Source organism: Mandrillus leucophaeus, unplaced genomic scaffold, assembly GCF_000951045.1.
Source record: "Mandrillus leucophaeus isolate KB7577 unplaced genomic scaffold, Mleu.le_1.0 Scaffold106, whole genome shotgun sequence".
NCBI lineage: Eukaryota > Metazoa > Chordata > Mammalia > Primates > Cercopithecidae > Mandrillus > Mandrillus leucophaeus.
In genome coordinates, this window is record NW_012098765.1 from 3,079,544 (window position 1) to 3,099,004 (window position 19,461).

Here is a 19,461-nt window from a genome sequence, read left to right on the forward strand (position 1 = left end):
TTAAAAATCCAATCGGACAATCTTTTTAAATTAAGGTGTTTAGACCACTTACATTTAATGTGATTATTGATATGGTTGAGTTGATTATCTTGTTATTCGTTTTCTGTCACAATTCTGGAATGAAAAGACGTTTTGCTCTTTAGTATTCCATGTTTCCTCCTTATGTAGCATAGGAAACTAGAAAAATGATTTTGAAAGTTCAGTGTTGTTAGACTACAACAGTGAAATCAGGCTCTTCCTAGGAAAAGCAAGCCCTTTTTTGCATTTGTTTATACTATTTTAACAAATGTTAATTATTCATCCTTCAAGATAAAGCAAGTAATTCTCTGTGTATTTTTATCCGTTTCCATGTCGTCCTGAATCACGTTTTTCTCTCCAGGTAACAGGAACATTGTCTCGAGGAATCCAGGACATTTGATTCTGAAATCTCCAATGTGAACCATACTTCCTGTCCTAGTATACAACCAACCAATTCTTTAGTTCAAGCTTTTCAAATTTATCCTAAGTCCCCTTCAAATAGCACAGAGAAGTGGAAGTCTATTGCTGGGAGTTAAAGCACCCACATCTTGACATAATTTTACTTTAAATTCTTCTTTCTTCTTTAAAAGTTCTGCTCATTTGCATTCTCCATGGAGAGAAAAAGCAAGTTATACTGACGCTCCAGAGGGAAACGCTCCTCTCAGATGGGGATCCTCGCCCAAGGCAGAAACCTGTGCACCCCGCGGGCTGGAACTCCCACGAATCCACTAGGCTCGGCTCCCTTTTATAGCATGGTGGGATCAACCTGAGAGGCTCAGAGCTCAAGGCTTCTGAGGCTTTTTCTGTTCAGGACTGTATTTCCCAGCGGCCACCGCGCCAGTTCACTTCCGGTCTCCAGGGGTCGACGACATAGTGGGGTGAGGTCTTCACATCAGAGGACGAGATCCGTGGCTGCGGGAGGTCTCTGCTGACTGGGGCTGGAGCCTGACTGACCCGACAGTGCGGGTGGGCTAGAGGGAGGTACTCAAGAGTAGGAACCCCGGGGCGCAGACGGGATCTGTCGGATCCCCAGGCGTGCGTGTGCGCGGGCATCAGAGGAGGGGGATTGTGAGATCATGAGTGACGGAGGGGACTGTGTGAGTGTGTGCGTGAGGCCCTATACACAGGCCCGGGAAGGCGTGTGGACGCAGCGCACTTTGCTGGGGCTGTGTAAGCGTCAACATGCTGGTGCCCGCAAGCTCCTGCTGCTTCCTCCCTCTTTCGCCTTCACAGCTGCGGGGACTGCTGCAGAGCAATGGCCCCAGTAGGGAGGTCAGATATTGAGCCAAGAATGAAGCTTTACACAAGAAAGCGCAGAAGTGCCCCCGACTGTTCCCCAGGAGGGCGGCTAGCTGCATGTTGAGAACCACAGCGTCCTCAGAGCTCTGTCCCCAGAAAGCAGCTCCAAACTGGTTGTACTGGTTGAACCGATTCCGCCTTCTTTTACTTCCTTCCTATTTCGTGTGAAGTGAGGGAAATTGTGGCTTGGGAGGGTGTTTTCAAACTTAGTCTGCGCTCCAAGAAAAACCTGGAGTCTCACGCTTGCCGTACCCTTCCCCAGTCGTGTTATTATCCAAAAGAAGCACCTGGAGGAAGATGAGAGCATTATTTCTGCACATCTAAAAGTCAAGGGTGAGTTCGTGCTTTGTATTTGCTCAAGAAATGCGTTTTTGATTTTAGAATATTGAGATCCCGTAAATTTTCAGTGAATCTAGGGGGATATGCAAATTAATTCGTGCACCCTCCTTCACCTTTCCACTTAATATTCACAAAACCATTTGGCAAATCGTTCACACCTTCCTGTGCGCTCCCTTTTTCGAAGCTGGTATGGAAATACACCTCCAGTAGTTAATATTAAAACTCCATTTAGACCCATATTTGGGAAGGCGGAGATTAGTGTTTAGGTGGAATCCCACACCAGACGTCAGTTGGTCTTTACAGACCTCCTTTTCAAAACAGGGAAGAATGGAGATGGTTGGATGATTTCCATTAGTCTGTGAGGCATTCGGGAGTGGAAAACTGACCGCACAGAAATTGGTATCAACAAGAGCCAGGATTTTTCCAGGGAGTCCATGAGATGATATTTGTTATACTTGCCAGATCTCTCTGAGGTTTGGCAGCTTCCGTTGTGTTTTGGGCGTGTGTGTGTGTGTGTGTGTGTGTGTGTGTACTGTGAGAGGCAATACACTGTTGTGGTTAAGAATAGGGGAGTGGATACAGAGTATTTGGGTTGGAATGTTGGTTCTGTCATGAGAATGAATTAATATCGTAAAGCCCCTTAGAGCAGAGATAGGCATATAATAACGTTTAATATGTTTTAACTGTTGTCTTTATGTAGTCATTTTAAGTCATTCCCTTGACTCTCTATAGAACAGGAACATTGGGAATATGTGATTCATTGCGATGGCTGCTTGTATATTAAGAAAATGAGTGAGGTGCTCAAATGATCTAGGACAGAAATTCTTTTTAAATCGACAGATATAATTGTATGTATTTATCATGTGCAACATGAAGTTTTATGGTATGTATACATTGTGGAATGACTAAATCTAGCTAATTAACAATGCATTACCTCACATAGTTATCATTTTTGTGGTAAGAACACTTAATATCCACTCTCCTAGCATTTTTCAAGGCTACAGAATATTGCTATTAATTGTAGATACCATTTTGTGTAATAGATCTCTTGAACTTATTTCTCTTCCTGAAATTTTGTATCCTTTGACCAACATTTCCCCAGTCAACACTGCCCTCCTTCCTCCCTCACCCACATTATCCCAGATCTGTAAATACCATTCTACTCTCCACTTCTGTGATATCAACTTTTTTAGATTTGGCTGATGAGTGAGATCATGTGTCTTTCTGTGCTTGGCTTACTTCACTTAATATGATGTTCTCCAGGCTCATCCATGTTTTTGCAAATGACAGAATTTCCTGCTTTTTATGGCTAAATAGTATTCCCTTGTGTATATATACCTGCATATATATTACATTTTCTTTATCCATTCATTCATTGTTAGACACGTAGGTTGATGCCATATCTTGGCTATTGTGAATAGTGCTGTAATAAACATGGCTGTGCTGATATCTCTTTGACATACGAATTTCATTTCCTTTGGAGATATATTCCCAGTATTGGGATTACTGGATCATATGGTAGTTGTATTTCTAACTTTTTGAGTAACCTCCATACTGTTTTACATAATGGCTGTGCCCATTTACATTCTTGCCCACAGTGTGCAAGAGTTCCCTTTTCTCTACATTCTTGCCAATACTTGTTAACATTTGTCTTTCTAGTAGCCACCCTAACAGGTAAGAGGTAATATCTTATTGCAGGTTTAATTTTCATTTCCTTTATGATTAGTGATGTTGAGTATTTTTTCATATACTGTTGGCCATTTTTTATGTCTTCTTTTGGGATGTGCCTATTCGGGTCCTTTGCCCATCTTTTAATCAGGTTTTTTTTTTTTGCTATTGAGTTGTTTGACTTCCTCATATATTTTGGATCTTAATCTCTTATATATATGGTTGCAAATATTTTCTCTCATTCTACAAGATGTCTCTTCACTTTGTTGATTGTTTCCTTTTCTGTGCAGAAGGTTTTTAGCTTGATATCATTTCATTTGTTCTTTTTTGCTTTTGTTGCCTTTGCTTTTGAGGTCATATCCCAAAAAAAATCATTGCTCAGATCAGTTTCATAGAACTTTCCCCCATGTTTTCTTCTATTTGTTTCATAGTTTAGGATCTTACATTTAAGTATTTAATCTGTTTAGAGTTGATTTTTGTATAATGGTTTGAGATAAGGGTCTAATTGCATTTTTCTGCATATGGATACCTACTTTTCACAGTAGTATTTTTTGAAGAGTCTTTTCCCCATTGTATGTTCTTGGCACCCTCCTCAAAACTCAGTTGGTTATAAATATACGGATTTATTCTGGGCCTCTCTATTCTGTTTCTTTGGTCTATGTGTCTTTTTTTATGTCAGTACCCTGCTGTTTTGGTTACTATAGCTTTGTAGTATATATTGAAGTCAGATAGTTTGATACCTCCAACTTTGTTCCTTTTTGCTCAAGATTGCTTTAGCTATTTGGGTCTTTTGTGGTTCTATACAAATTTTTGCATTTTTTGTTTTTTCCTATTTCTGTAAGGAATATAGGACAGAAATTCTTAACCTGAGTTCTTGTGACTCCATTTATGGTCTCAGGGACCAAGAGCTCTTGAAATAAAATATTGAAGTATTATAGAAATTTATAAATGTGGGTTTTAGAGGGAGAAATAGTGTATCATTTCATAAGATTATCAAAAAATTTATGTGACCCATGAGGTTTGGATCCATTGATCTAGATAGAACATTGTTTCTCAGCTGGGGTGATGTTTAGAAACTTTTGATTGTCATGATGTCGGGGAGGGTGCTACTTAGATCTAATGGATGGAGGTCAGGAATGCTGCTAAACATTGTATTATGTACAGGATAGCTCTCCCCACTCCCCCAACTAAGAATTATCTAGCACAATATGTCATTAGTGCCTAGGGTGAGAAACCGTGGTCTAGAATCAAAAGATTGTGATATCTGGAATGACATTGTAAATGATCTTGTATAAACTAAGTGTTCTGTAATACAGAAATCATTAAGTTAATCATATTAGACTCAAGTGATAGAGTATTATGCAGGTAAATAAAATGATGTCTATAAGGAATTATGAAAAGAAGAATATTTGATATATCATTAAGCAATATTCATGCTATGAGCAATAATACTCAGGAAAATGTTAATGAGACGGGGTACGGTGGCTCACACCTGTAATCCCAGCACTTTGGGAGGCTGAGACAGGCAGATCATTTGAGGTCAGGAGTTTGAGACCAGCCTTGCCAACATGGTGAAACCTTGTCTCTACTAAAAATACAAAAACTAGCCAGGGGTGGTGGCAGGCACCTGTAATCCCAGCTACTCAGGAGGCTGAGGCAGGAGAATCGCTTGAACCTGGGAGGCAGAGGTTGCAGTGAGCTGAGATCAGGCCACAGCACTCCAGCCCGTGTGACAGAGCAAGACTTCACCCCTGCCCCCCGAAAAGAAATTGTTATATTGTATATGAATCCCATATACTAAGATAGGGTTTTTATATAAGAATTCTGTAAGAATCATATCTAAAGGCATTCTATAAGAGTTATATCTAAAATAATATTTTAATTGGTTATTTGGTGAAGAAGGAAACCACGCATGGTGGTGTATATTCCACAAATTTTCTCACATAGTTTGCATATGCCACTTATCTGTATTGTGTTCATTCGAAGAGGAATCTTGATAATGAGAATATCTAATTATATTGGTGAGATACAGCTAAAGGATATTAGAACTACCTGATGTTATTTTTTATAGTCACATTAACCTCTTGTTGAACCTCATGACAGGCTCAGGTTTTTTTCCTGATAACTCTGTTTTTATTTTTTACTTCAAAAGTAGAGATAGACTATCATTAATGCATACAAGACATTGGTTGGGGACTTGCAGAAAATTTTTTCTAGAAATTGTTCCAACATACATAGAAAAACATAGACATCTTAGTGATGGTCAAGAATTGGAAAATAAAGGAAACAAACTCATTAAGTAAAAACAACAGCTCATTAGATTATCCTGATTTTTTCCCCCCAAGTTCAAAGGGAGATATCTAAATAAAAAGTGTCTTTCATCTAATTTGGAGAAGTTTCCTCATAGGAAAGAAATGTGTATATACATTTACGTATGTCCATATATAGAGATGCATACATACACACGTGTGTGTGTATAGATATATATATATGTGAATATAATTATAAATATTCCAAGTTAATGCCTGGATGTAGTTACAATTTTTTTTTTCTCTGACATGAAGTCTCGCTCTGTTGCCAGGCTGGAGTGCAATGGTGTGATCTCAGCTCACTGCAACCTCTGCCTCCTGGGTTCAAGCGATTCTCGTGCCTCAGCCTCCCGAGTAGGTGGGATTACAGGCATGTGCCACCACACCCAGCTAATTTTTGTATTTTTAGTAGAGACGGGGTATCACCATGTTGGCCAGAATGGTCTCGATCTCCTGACCTCATGATCTGCCTGCCTTGGCCTCCCAAAGTGCTGGGATTACAGGTGTGAGCCACCGTGCCCGGCCACACCTTTTTGCTTCTTAAGCAAAAAGAAGAAAATTGGAGCTACACAGAGGAGAACTCTTAACATGCATATAATTTTCTAAATTTTTTTCTATTGATGTCTGTTAGTCTTTTTATTAATATTTCTATATACGTATATTTTACAAATGTAATCATATTATCCTGTTTTGTAATCTAATTTTTCTGTTAATCATAGAGTACCATGTATTCTATTACGTGGATGTTCTAAACTGTGTTAACCAACTGGCTTTTGCTGAGCTCAGAATGCTGAACACTGCCCTTGCAATTCTGTCTATTCCTTTCCAGTTCTCATGCCTTGCCCCACTGCACCCAATCCTGATTTCACAAAGAGGTTCTGGATTGGATGATGCGATCCCTTCTCAGCTCTGAAAGGTGGGACTAGGGGAGGGGGATCTGCTTAGGGCAGGATCAGAGGTCCAGTCCGAGGCCAAGATAGGTATCCCAAGAATGGAGGACTGGCTGGAAGCCACAACTTCAAGGCAGAAATGCCTGTGCTCAGCATTCATGCTTCTGCCGCAGGTTGCCTTGGATGTAGGCGAGAGCTTGGTTTCATCCACACTCCACCTGTTCACTGCCAGTTTATTTGTGAGAAAGTGTGTGTGGGGACAAGGGAAGTGATGGGAGGTGGTGGAAGTGTGCATGTTAGCAGGAGTAGTTGAGAAATAGGAATGGAGAATAAAATAGTTATTTGCTTCAATGCTTTGAGAACATTGAGACACAGCTTTAATTATGGCCTTTTTTTGTTGTTGTTTTCCAGGGGAGAAGCACGAGGAAGATTGACCAATTTTGTAATTCTAGAAACATGGTCCATGTAAGTTGATATTTCTTTCTTTTCCTTCAAATATGGTGACTTTCGGGTTAGGTGACTGTTATTATTTAACCTGAAGCTTCTTACCTAGGATCTATGATCTTACACCCCAGTTTGTCCCATTATAGTGAAGGTTGGTGACCAAAAAAAAAAAAAAAGTCAGTGCTCTTCCTATTTGTACCTCTGTTTCCTGCTGGCTTTGATGTTTTCTTTGAACAGGTTATTCAGTCTGTGCTCTGTGCTCAGACCTTGGTCAGAAAGAATATTGGAACAGTGGAGGAATCAGTCCCCACAGGGAAACAGGGTCTTATGGGTTTGATAAGTTACAGATGATTGACCACACTTGGGAACACTTTGAAACTTCACAGACTGGAGCCTTCCAGGTAGCTAAGGTCGAATTCCGTAGTGAGTGGCCTCAGTCTGCAAGTGTGACAAGGTGTTCTGCTTTATGAGGCTTTTAGGAAAATGATCAGTGAGGACAGTGGGCAGTAACAGGGAGAAGATAATTCAAGGCATGAATGATAGGTGATTACAGATTCTCTGGCCGGAAGTGGTGGCTCACGCGTGCAGTCCCAGCACTTTGGGAGGCTGAGGCGGGTGGTGGATCACTTGAGGTCAGGAGTTTGAGACCAGCCTGGCCAACATGGTGAAACCCCATCTCTTCTAACAACAACAACAAAAACAACAACAAAAAAATTAGCCTATTGTGGTGGTACGCACCTGTAATCCCAGCTGCACAGGAGGCTGAGGCAGGAGAATTGCTTGAACCTGGAAGGTGGAGGTTGCAGTGAGCTGCGATCGTGCCACTGCACTCTAGCCTGGGTAACAGAGTGAGACTCTGTCTCAGGAAAAAAAAAAAAAAATTATCAGAATTGGGAAAATCCTTAGAGGCCCTGGCCATCCTCAATGTATAAATAGAAAAAAATGAATAAATCTAATATGTCAGTTATATTGACTTTCATGCAGCTTATAAAAATCATTTGTCATGACAAGAAAAAATACTTTTGCTATCATCTCATACCATAATGAGCTTGAGGATTAAGAACATTCTTCAGTTGTATGCAACCCCCACCTTTTTTGTTTGTTTGTTTTTCTGAGATAGGGTCTTGCTCTGTGGCCCAGGCTGGAGTGCAGTGGCGTGATCACAGTTCACTGTAGCCTTGAACTCCTGGGCTCAAGCGATACTCCTACCTCAGTCTCCCAAGTAGCTGGGACTACAGGTATGTGATACCACACACAGTTACTTAAAGTTTAATTTTTGCAGAGACAGGATATCATTATGTTGCCCAGGCTAGTCTCAAACTCCTGGGCTCAAGCAATCCTCCCACCTCGACCTCCTGAGTAGCTGGGACTATAGGGATGAGCCACCATGCTCAGCCAGCAGCAGGATTCTTGAAGAATGTGCAGGCACTCTGTGAATTTCCATATTGCTTTTTTCTTACAGTACACTCCTTCACTTCCTCTCCTTTCATCTTGAAACAATTTTCTTCAATTTCACCATAATACATGTGTTTGTGGTTTCAGGGATCAGTGACATTCAGGGATGTGGCCATTGACTTCTCTCAGGAGGAGTGGGAGTGCCTGCAGCCTGATCAGAGGACCTTGTACAGGGACGTGATGTTGGAGAACTACAGCCACCTGATCTCACTGGGTAAGGTCATTGGTCCCAGTTATTTTTGTGTCTGTTCTCTGGAATATCAGCTTTCTTCACCGTGAATTTCAGGGCTATCTTTTAAGAGGTGGCTGAATTCCTTCTTCTTGTTCCCAAAGGAATGGATTGAGATTTGTTGGGTTGAAAACAGGCACCTCCCTGAGCCCCTGTATCTTGCCTACTCCACAGTGGCCTCCATTACACTGGTCCTTTCTGTAATTGCCTCTCTCTCTCCATGACCATGGGGCTGAATTTGAAATCTTGTACGTTCATTGAAAGATACTGTCTAAGAACCAGATTTCATGTTATGTTTGATGTCAGAATTACTGTAGATTTTCTGTTTGTTGGTTTGTTTTTGTTTTTTTGGCCCACCTGTAAGGAGAAGAGTGTCTTGAATTTTTCTATCAAAGAAACCTCTATGATCACTGGGAGGTTGAGGCTGCAGTGAGCTGTACCCATCACTGCACTCCAGCCTGGACAATAGACTGAGACCTTGTCTGAAAAACAAAAACAGACAAACAAAAATGTCTGTTATTTACATACACTGATTGGGTTGACAGAAATTCATTTAACACTGAAGTGAATGCATTTCATTTCCTTCAATAAACATTGCGTTACTTGTTTTGTAGCTGAAAGTTTCAGGCTATGGAGTTTATGTATTTTCATTGAGTGAATATACTGAGTGAGCTGTATATGTCTAAGGATGCAAAATAAATGACAATAATAAACATAATCTTGACTTTGTGCTACTGTATATCACGCAATGTTAGAAGTATTTTACTTATATTAACTTATTTAGTCTTAGTATCAATCCTATAAAATAGGTGTTATATCATCCCCATTTTAGAGCTGGGAAAACTCAAGGACAGAGTTTAAATGACTTACCTGAGGTCATACTGCTAGTGAGTAGCAGAGACAGGATTTGAACACGGCAGTCTGGCTTGAAGTTTCCTGCTCTCAGCCATTCAGTTATCCGTCTTTTTGAGGGATAAGATTCTGAGTTAGAAAAGAGTTCTCTTACTCAACCTCTCACTCTTATCTGAAGTCTCTTCTCAATATTGTTTTGACTTGTAATTTATTATAAGTTTAAGCAGGTCACAAAGATTTGGAAAAAAAAAATTTTGTATTAAAAAAATTCTACATGTGTCATTTCTTTTACGCAGGAAGTTCCATTTCTAAACCAGATGTGATTACGTTACTTGAGCAAGAGCAAGAGCCCTGGATGGTTGTAAGGAAAGAAACAAACAGATGGTATCCAGGTAAGTGAGGGTAAAGCAGGCAGGGGGAAGCCATCATTGTCCCGGACAGCCATGTGCTCAGAGAGGAGTCACACCCCTGAGATGTGGTTTGAAAAACTTTCTTCGATGACCTAAGTTGTGTTGGATAAAAATGCCCAAGACCTGGGAAGGAAGTAAAGATTATAGCAGAAGCCGTCACCAAGGAACTTCATCATTTACTAACCACCTAATTTCTGTTCTCTTATTTCCTTCCCCTTTTAGTGGAGTAAGTTCCCTCTGTTTTTCCCAGTGTAAACTTTTTTTTTTTTTTTTAAATGGAATCTTTCTCTGTCCTGCAGTGTGGAGTGCGGTGATGTGATCTTGACTCACTGCAACCTCTGCCTCTTGGGTTCAAGCAATTCTCATGCCTCAGCTTCCCAAGTAGCTGGGATAACAGGTGCCCACCACTGCACCTGGCTAATTTTTGTATTTTTAGTAGAGATGAGGTTTCACTGTGTTGGCCAGGTTGTTCCTGAACTCCTGACCTCAGGTGATCTGCCCACCTCAGCCTCCCAAATTCCTGGGATTACAGGTATGAGCTATTGTGCCCAGCCCATTTGCCAACTTTTTAATAGGATTTTTTTTTTTGGCTGTTATTTGAGTCTTGTCAGAGAAATAGTTTGCAAATAACTTCTCTCATTTGATTTTGTCTATTCCCTGTGTTGATACTTTCGTTTGCTCTGCAGAAGCGTTTTAGCTTAATACAGTTCCATTGATCTGTTTTTGTTTTTGCTGCCTGTGCCTTTGCAGTGTTAACCAGAAAATTTTTGCCTAGGTCAATGTCCTGAAGCACTTCCTTTATGTTTTCTTTTAGTTGTTTTGTAGTTTTGAGTCTTACATTTAAGTCTTTAATCCATTTCCAGTTGATTTTTGTATATGGTGAGAAATAGGGGTCTGGTTTCATTCTATCGCATATGGATATCCAGTTGCTCCAGCACCATTTCTTTATTTATTTTTAATTATTATTTTCCAACTTTTATTTTAGGTCCAAGGGGTACATGTGTGGGTTTGTTATATGGGTAAATTGCACGTTGTGGTGGGTTTGGTGCACAGATTATTTCACCACCCAGATAATAAGCATAGTACCCAATAGGTAGTTTTTGGATCTTCATCCTCCCACCCTCTCCTCTCAAGTAGGCCCTGATGTCTGTTGTTCTGTTTTTTTGTGTCCATGTGTACTCGGTGTTTAGCTCCCACTTATAAGTGAGAATATGTAGTCTTTGGTTTTCTGTTCCTTCATTAATTTGCTTAGGATAATGGCATCCAGTGCCATCCACATTGCTGCACATAATCTTGTTCTTTTTTATGGTTACGTAGTATTCCTTGGGCTATATGTACCACATTTTCTTTAGCCAGGTAACCATTCATGGACATTTAAGTTAATTCCATGTCTTTGCTATTATGAATGGTGCTACAATAAACATAGGCATTCACGTGCCATTAGGTTAGAACTATTTTCTTTTTTTGTTTCTTCCTTGTCTGGTTTTTGTTTCATGGTATGCCAGCTTCATAGAATGAGTTAAAGAGAATTTCCTTCTCTGAAATTTTTTGGAATAGTTTGAGGAGAATTGGTATTATTAGTTCTTTGAGAGTTTGGTAGATAGAATTCAGCAGGGAAGTCATCAGTCCTGGAGTTTTCTTTTTTGGGTGACATTTTATTACTGATTCAATCTCATTACTCATTATTGGCCTGTTCAGCTTTTCTGTTTTGATGATCTTTTCTGTTTCTGTGGTGTCAGTGGTAATATCTCCTTTTTTATTTCTGATTTTGCTTATTCTCTTTTCTTCTTGGTTAGTCAAGCTAGTGGTTTATTAATTATATTTATGTTTTTTAAAAAACAACTTTTCATTTCATTGATCTTTTGTATTATTTAGTCTGTATTTTATTTAGTTCTGCCCTGATTTCATTGGATTGTTTATTTGAAATCTTTCTACTTTTTCAATGTTGGTGTTTATTGCCATCAACTTCACTCTTAGCAGTACTTTTGCTGTATCCCATAGGTTTTGCTATGTTGAATTCTGATTTTCATTTGTTTCAAGAAATTTTTTGATTTCCTCCTTAATTTCTTTCTTGACCCAGTGGTTATGTATGAGCAGGTTGTTTAATTTCCATGTGTTGTACAGTTTCCAAAGTTCATCTTGTTACTGATTTCTTGTTCTATTCCATGTCTGAGAAAAGACTTGGTATAATTTTGGTTTTGAAGAATTTGTTAAGAATTGCATCCTAACATATGGTCTATCCTAGAGAATGTTCTGTGTGCTAATGAGAGTATGTGTATTCTGTAGCTATTTGATGAAATGTTCAGTAAATGTCTGGTAGGCCTGTTTTGTCTAATGTGCAGTTTAAATCCAATGTTTCTTTGTTAATTTTTTATCTAGATGATCTGTCTAATTCAGAGTGGGGTGTTGAAGTCCCCAGTGATTATTGCCCTGGAGTATATCTCTCTCCCTTTTGATCTAATAATATTCACCTTATATATCTGGGTGTTCAGGTGTTGGGATTATAGTATGTTTAGAATTATTATATCCTCTTGCTGAATTGATCCCTTTATCATTATACCATGACCTTCTTTGTCTCTTTTTGCTGCTTTTGACTTAAAATCTTTTTTGTCTGATATAAATATAGCTATTCCTGCTCACTTTGGTTTCCATTTGCATAGAATATCTTTTACTATTCCTTTACTTTCAATCCATATTACCAGTGAGATGAGTCTCTTGTTGGCAGCATATAACTGGGTCACTTTTTTTTTTAATCCATTCAGCCAGTCTATATCTTTTAGATGAAAAGTTTAATCAATTTACATTCAATGTGATTACTGATATGTGAGGGCTTATTCTTGTCATTTTATTAATTGATTTCTAGTTGATTTGTATATCCTTTGTTCCTTTCTTTCTCTTTTATTTTTTATCATTGTGGTTTGGTTGTTTTCTATAGGGATAACATTTGAGTTCTTTCTCCTTATTTGTGTATTTGCTGTGTCAGTGGATTTTATAATTTTGTATGTTTTCACAATGGTAGATATTCTTTCACTTCTAAGTGTAGGACTCTTAAGCATATCTTGTAGAGCTGGTCTACCCTCAGCTTTTGTCTGGGAAAGATTATTTCTTCTTCATTTATGTTGGATAATTTGCTAAGGATAGTATCCTTGATTGGCAAGTTTTTTCTTTCAACACTTTGAATATATCATTTCATTCTCTCTCATTTCTTTCTGTTGAGAAATCTGCTATTTGGCTGATGAGAGTTCCCTTGTAAGTAACTAGATGCTTTTCTCTTGCTGTTTTTAGTATTCTCTCTTTGTCTTTGACTTTTGTATTTTGACCATAATGTGCCATGGAGAAGCCTTTTTTGTGTTGTTATCTATTTGGGTATCTCTGAGCTTCCTATATCTGGATGTCTACATCTCTTGCTAGAGCTGGAAAGTTTCCAGCTATTATTTCATTAAATAGATTTTCTTTCCTTTATTTTTTCTCTTCATCTCTGGGACCTCAAAATTTCAAATATTTGGTTGTTTTATGATGTCCCTTATAGGGTCTTTGTTTCTTCTTCTTTTTTTCTTTTTCTGTTTTTGTCTGACTGGGTTATTTCAAAAGAATTGGCTTTATGTTCTGAGATTCTTCTACTTGATCTAGTCTGTTGTTGAAGATTTTGAATGTATTTTATATTTTATTCAATGAATTATTCAGTTTCAGAATTTCTGTTTGGTTCTTTTTTATAATGAAATTGGTAAATTTCTTCTTCTTATCCTGAGGGTTTTTTTTGTTTTTTGTTTTTTTTTCTGATTTCTTTGTATTGTTCTTCCAAATTCTGTTGTATCTCGCTTAGCTTCTTTAATATAATTATTTTTGAATTATTTTGCTAGGATATAACATTTTCCCCCCATTGGAATGTTTCTGGAGAATTATTATGTTCCTGTGGAGATGTCATGTTTCCTTCTTTTTTTTTTGTTACTTCCTGTGTTTATTCTCATTTTTTTGAATTTGCTTTTGTAGGGGAGGCTTTTTTCCTAAAGATGTATCTATGGTTAATAGGGTTGGATAGGGCATTTTCGCTTTGATTCTGGGTGTGTGCAGTAGTGTTGTTATGTAGTGTTATGATTTTTTTTTGACTGTAAACAGTGTCATTGGTGTGTGTGATTTCTTCATTGGTTTTGGTTGTGATGGTTAGTGGAGGGTATGGTGAAGTTTTATTGGGGATGAGAAGTGATACAGTTTAGGCATTTTCCCCTCTAAATCTCAAGTTGAAATGTAATCCCCAGTGTTGGAGATGGGGCCTGGTGGGAAGTAATTGGATCATGGGAGTTGATTTCTCATGAATGGCTTAGCACCACCCCCTTGGTGCTGTCCTCACAATAGTAAGTGAGTTCTTGCAGGACCTGGTTGTTAAAAGTATATGGCACTTCTCCTTGTTCTCTCTCTTGCTCCTTCTCTTGCTGTGCGACATTCTTTGTCCTGTGTTGCCTTCTTTGATGAGTAAAAGCCCGCTAAGGCCTCCCCAGAAGCTGAGCAGATGCCAGCGCCATGCTTGTACAACCTGCAGAACCATGAGCCAGTTAATACTCATTTTTTCGTAAATTACCCAGTCTCAGGTATTCCTTTAATGCAAGAATGGCCTAGCACTAGGACACTAGGTAGGCAAGTCCTTGGACTCTGGTGGTGGCAGTAGCAGTCCAGACATGCCTGTTTTGGGGCCCCAGGGTAGTCTGTGCTGGCACTAGTATTGGTGTGTCTAGGCACATTGATTCTTTGGCCTCCTTGTGGTTTGGATGATAATGGTATGCTGGGTGGGTGGATGGGTTCTTGGACTCTTGGGCAGCAAGTGTGGCATGGGTGGTGGCAGTAGTAGTGAACAGGACAAACTTCTGGCTCCCAAGCAGTAAGTGCTTGGTGTTGGAGGTGACTGTGATGGGCTGGGTGAGCCAGTCCACAGAACATCCAGTTGTGAGTACAGGTGGGTGCCAGTTGTGGAGGTAGCAGCAGGTTATATGGGTCTGACCTCAGGCCTCTGTGACGAGTGCTTAGGTAGCAAAGGTGGTAGATGGATCAGGGTGATCCCCAGGTTCCCAGATGGTATGCTTGGGGACTTGGGCACAGAGCTGGGTCTGGTGGACCTGACCTTAGGCCCCCCAGTTTTACGTGCTGGTTCTTATGGTAAATAGGGGTGGAGTGATCCCCAGGCACCTGGCAGAATGCTGCTGTTGATTTTCTTTTCTAATGTGAGTTGAAATTTTCTTGTATATGCCAGTATATTTGGATTGTATCCTGGACATTCTAATTACTGACTATGAAGCTATGGGTCTCATGGTCTTAAGTCCTATAGAACATATCAATATGTTTCAACAGATAGTCGACCTAGTTAGGATCAACATTCGGTGGTTCATTTTCCTATTTTTACATGTACATAACCAGGCTGGCTCAGATGTGCATTTGCTTCCACTGGAAACAGAAGTGATACGAGAAAGGTTCTATCTACCAACTTTGTTGGTTTTAGCTAATAAAACCAATAAAGGTTTTATTGGTTTGAATTGATGGTTTCAGTTGATGAAAGGACTTTGCATGTATATTATAGGAAAATAAAATAGGTTTGCTTTCTTCATTTCTTTCAGATTTGGAGTCAAAATATGGACCTGAGAAAGTATCTCCAGAAAATGACATCTCTGAAGTAAATTTACCCGAACAGGTTATAAAGCACATAAGTACAACTCTTGGCCTTGAGGCCTTTTATTTTAGAAACTACTCAGAATATGGAAGATTTGAGGGACTACAGGGGTATCAAGAAGGACATATCAATCAAAAGATGATCAGCTGTGAAAAACTGCCTACTTATACTTCTCATGCTTCTCTTATTTGCAATACACATAAACCGTATGAATGTAAGGTATGTGGGAAATACTTTAGTCGTAGTGCAAATCTTCTTCAGCATCAGAGTATTCATACTGGAGAGAAACCCTTTGAATGTAAGGAGTGTGGGAAAGCCTTTCGACTTCACATACAATTTACTCGACATCAGAAATTTCATACTGGTGAGAAACCTTTTGAATGTAACGAATGTGGAAAGGCCTTTAGTCTTCTTACCCTGCTTAATCGCCATAAGAACATTCACACAGGTGAGAAACTGTTTGAATGTAAGGAATGTGGGAAGTCCTTTAATCGTAGTTCAAACCTTGTTCAACATCAGAGTATTCATGCTGGTGTGAAACCATATGAATGTAAGGAGTGTGGGAAAGGCTTCAATCGTGGTGCACACCTTATTCAGCATCAGAAAATTCATTCCAATGAGAAACCCTTTGTATGTAAGGAATGTGGGATGGCCTTTCGATATCATTACCAACTTATTGAACATTGCCAAATTCATACTGGTGAGAAACCCTTTGAATGTAAAGAATGTGGAAAGGCGTTTACTCTTCTGACAAAGCTTGTTCGACATCAGAAGATTCATACTGGTGAGAAACCCTTTGAATGCAGAGAATGTGGGAAGGCCTTTAGTCTTCTCAACCAGCTTAATCGCCATAAGAACATTCACACAGGTGAAAAACCATTTGAATGTAAGGAATGTGGGAAGTCCTTTAATCGTAGCTCAAACCTTGCTCAACATCAGAGTATTCATGCTGGCGTAAAACCATATGAATGTAAGGAGTGTGGTAAAGGCTTTAATCGTGGTGCACACCTTATTCAGCATCAGAAAATTCATTCCAATGAGAAACCTTTTGTATGCAGGGAATGTGAGATGGCCTTTAGATATCATTGCCAACTTATTGAACATTCTCGAATTCATACTGGTGACAAGCCATTTGAATGTAAAGACTGTGGGAAGGCTTTCAATCGTGGCTCGAGCCTTGTTCAACATCAGAGTATTCACACTGGTGAGAAGCCCTATGAATGTAAGGAATGTGGGAAGGCTTTTAGACTTTACCTACAACTTTCTCAACATCAGAAAACTCATACAGGTGAGAAACCCTTTGAATGTAAGGAATGTGGGAAATTATTCCGTCGTGGTTCAAATCTTAATCAACATCGAAGTATTCATACTGGAAAGAAACCCTTTGAATGTAAGGAATGTGGGAAAGCCTTTCGACTTCATATGCACCTTATTCGACATCAGAAATTGCATACTAGTGAGAAACCCTTTGAATGTAAGGAGTGTGGGAAAGCCTTTCGACTTCATATGCAACTTATTCGACACCAGAAATTGCATACTGGTGAGACACCCTTTGAATGTAAGGCATGTGGAAAGGTTTTTAGTCTTCCCACCCAGCTTAATCGCCATAAGAATGTTCACACAGGTGAGAAGCCATCTTGAATGTAAGGAATGTGGAAAATCCTTTAATCGTGTCTCAAACCATGTTCAACATCAGAGTATTCATGCTGGTGTAAAACCATGTGAATGTAAGGAGTGTGGGAAAGGCTTCAATCGTGGTTCAAACCTTACTCAGCATCACAAAATTCATTCCAGTGAGGAACTCTTTGTATGTAAGGAGTGGAGGAAGACCTTTAGATATCATTACCAACTTACTGAACATTACCAAATTCACACTGGTAAAAAAAAACCCTTTGAATGTAAAGAATGTGGAAAGGCCTTTAGTTTTCTGACACAGCTTGCTGGACTTCAGATCATTTACACTGGCGAGAAGCCATTTGAATTTGAGGAATGTGGGAAGGCCTTCAATAGTGGCTCAAACCTTATTCAACATCAGAGTATTCATACGGGTGAGAAACTCTATGAATGTAAGGAGTGTGGGAAAACTTAGATTTAGTTTGGTCCTGACTGCACATCAAAGAATTCATACTGGTATGAAGCCCTGTGAATGTACAGAATGTGGGAAGACCTTTAGTTGTAGCTCAAACATTGTTCAACACGTTAAAATTCATACTGGTGAGAAACCCTAGAATGTAAGGAATGTGGGAAAGCATTTACTGTGGATTATCAGCTTTCTTAACATCAGAAAATTCATAATCGTTAGAAATTTTATGACTATAAGGAGTGTGGAGAAGCCTTCACTGTGTATGAAAAATTTACTCAACACCGGAGAGCTCATATTGATGAGAAATCTTGTGAACATAAAAGAATGTGTGAAGAACTGTCATCATGGCCTGGGATTTGCTCAACATCAGAGTATTCATACTTCCGAGAAATCTTTGGGTGTAAGGAATGTGGGGCGTTTTATAGCCACACTAAATACCTTAGTGTTTGGAGAAGATAATTCTTGTGAGAAAGTCTTTGAATGAGGAATATAGGGTAGTTGTTATGTTCACAATATACTCCCTATGAAATACTTTACCAGATACAGGCATACCTCACTGAATTGTGCATTGCAGTTATTGTGTTTTATACAAATTGAAAGTTTGTGGCAACCCTGTGGTAAGCAAGATGATCAGGTCCATTTTCCAAACATCATGTGTGCATTTCATGTCTTTATGTCACATTTTGGTAATTCTCAGAATATTTCAAACTTTTTCATTGTTATGTATCTATCATGGTGATCAATAACCAGTGATTTTTGATGTTACTATTGTAATTGCTTTGGGATACCACAAATCCTGCCCATAAAAGATGGTAAACCTAGTTGATACTTGTGGGTTTGGAAAGAATTGTCAAATATACAACCATATACCCCCACCTAGATTCAAAATTATTGACAAATTTGCACGTTTATTTTTTGTATATTTGTTGTACCATTGAGAATAAGTTTTAGACATCAGGACACTTTACCCTTTATTTAATCAACATGTGTATCACCCAAACATAAAGACAAAATCATATAGCCGTTGTACCATAATTACCCTTAAGGAAACTATTCATAATTCTGTAATATTCCATTTTCAGATTTCTTCATTGGCTTCCAAACCATCTTTTACAGCTATTCATATTCAAAGGAGAATCCATTGCAGAATCTGCATTGCATTTGATTCTCTCTCTTTAGTATATTGTAGCCTGGAAATCGTATGAATGTAGGCTCTCAAAAGCTACAGAGGCTTAAGCCTTAGCTTGTAAGTCTGGGCCTTCATGTTTTTTATTTCCCCAGGTGATTGTGATACTAACCAGAGTTAGAGAGCCACTGACCTAGAACATTTCTCCTCATTCTTTTTTTTTTTTTCGCAGTTGCAAGATTTAATAGAGTGGAAACAGAGCTCCCATACAAAGGCCGGGGGGGCACCCAAAGAGGGTAGCCATTGCCGGCTCCAATGCCTGGGTTTATATCCCGATCATTGTCCCTCCCGCTGTGCTCTCAGGCAATAGATGATTGGCTATTTCTTTACCTCCTGTTTTTGCCTAATTAGCATTTTAGTGAACTCTCTTTCCTACCTGATTGGTCAGGTGTGAGCTAAGTTGCAAGCCCCATGTTTAAAGGTGAATGCGGTCACCTTCCCAGCTAGGCTTAGGGATTCTTAGTTGGCCTAGGAAATCCAGCTAGTCCTGTCTCTCAGTCCCCTCCTCAACAGGAAAACCCAAGTGCTATTGGGGAGGTTGACTGACGACTGCTCCAACTGCTTCCTGCTGAATTGGGGCATAGTAGAGGTTGTGCAGTTGAGATTTCCTCGGGAGGGGTGCC

General features: G+C 39.3%; 1 protein-coding gene across 5 annotated transcripts; it reads left to right on the forward strand.

Annotated features, from left to right (window-relative positions):
- Window positions 1-862: 862 nt before the first annotated feature.
- Window positions 863-18,723, forward strand: ZNF780A (zinc finger protein 780A). Of its 5 annotated transcripts, XM_011983933.1 has the most exons (7): window positions 863-896; window positions 1,580-1,650; window positions 2,389-2,539; window positions 6,935-6,988; window positions 8,510-8,636; window positions 9,800-9,895; window positions 15,517-17,759. In XM_011983933.1, the coding sequence occupies exons 3-7, from the start codon at window positions 2,537-2,539 to the stop codon at window positions 17,208-17,210; spliced, it is 1,974 nt and encodes a 657-aa protein (XP_011839323.1). In that variant the 5' UTR covers window positions 863-896; window positions 1,580-1,650; window positions 2,389-2,536; the 3' UTR covers window positions 17,211-17,759. The 5 variants fall into 5 exon arrangements, with proteins under 5 accessions (XP_011839323.1, XP_011839345.1, XP_011839336.1 ...); XM_011983955.1 differs by lacking the exon at window positions 2,389-2,539 and having other exon boundaries at window positions 15,517-18,723; XM_011983946.1 differs by lacking the exons at window positions 863-896; window positions 2,389-2,539 and adding an exon at window positions 900-1,009 and having other exon boundaries at window positions 15,517-18,723.
- Window positions 18,724-19,461: the final 738 nt, after the last annotated feature.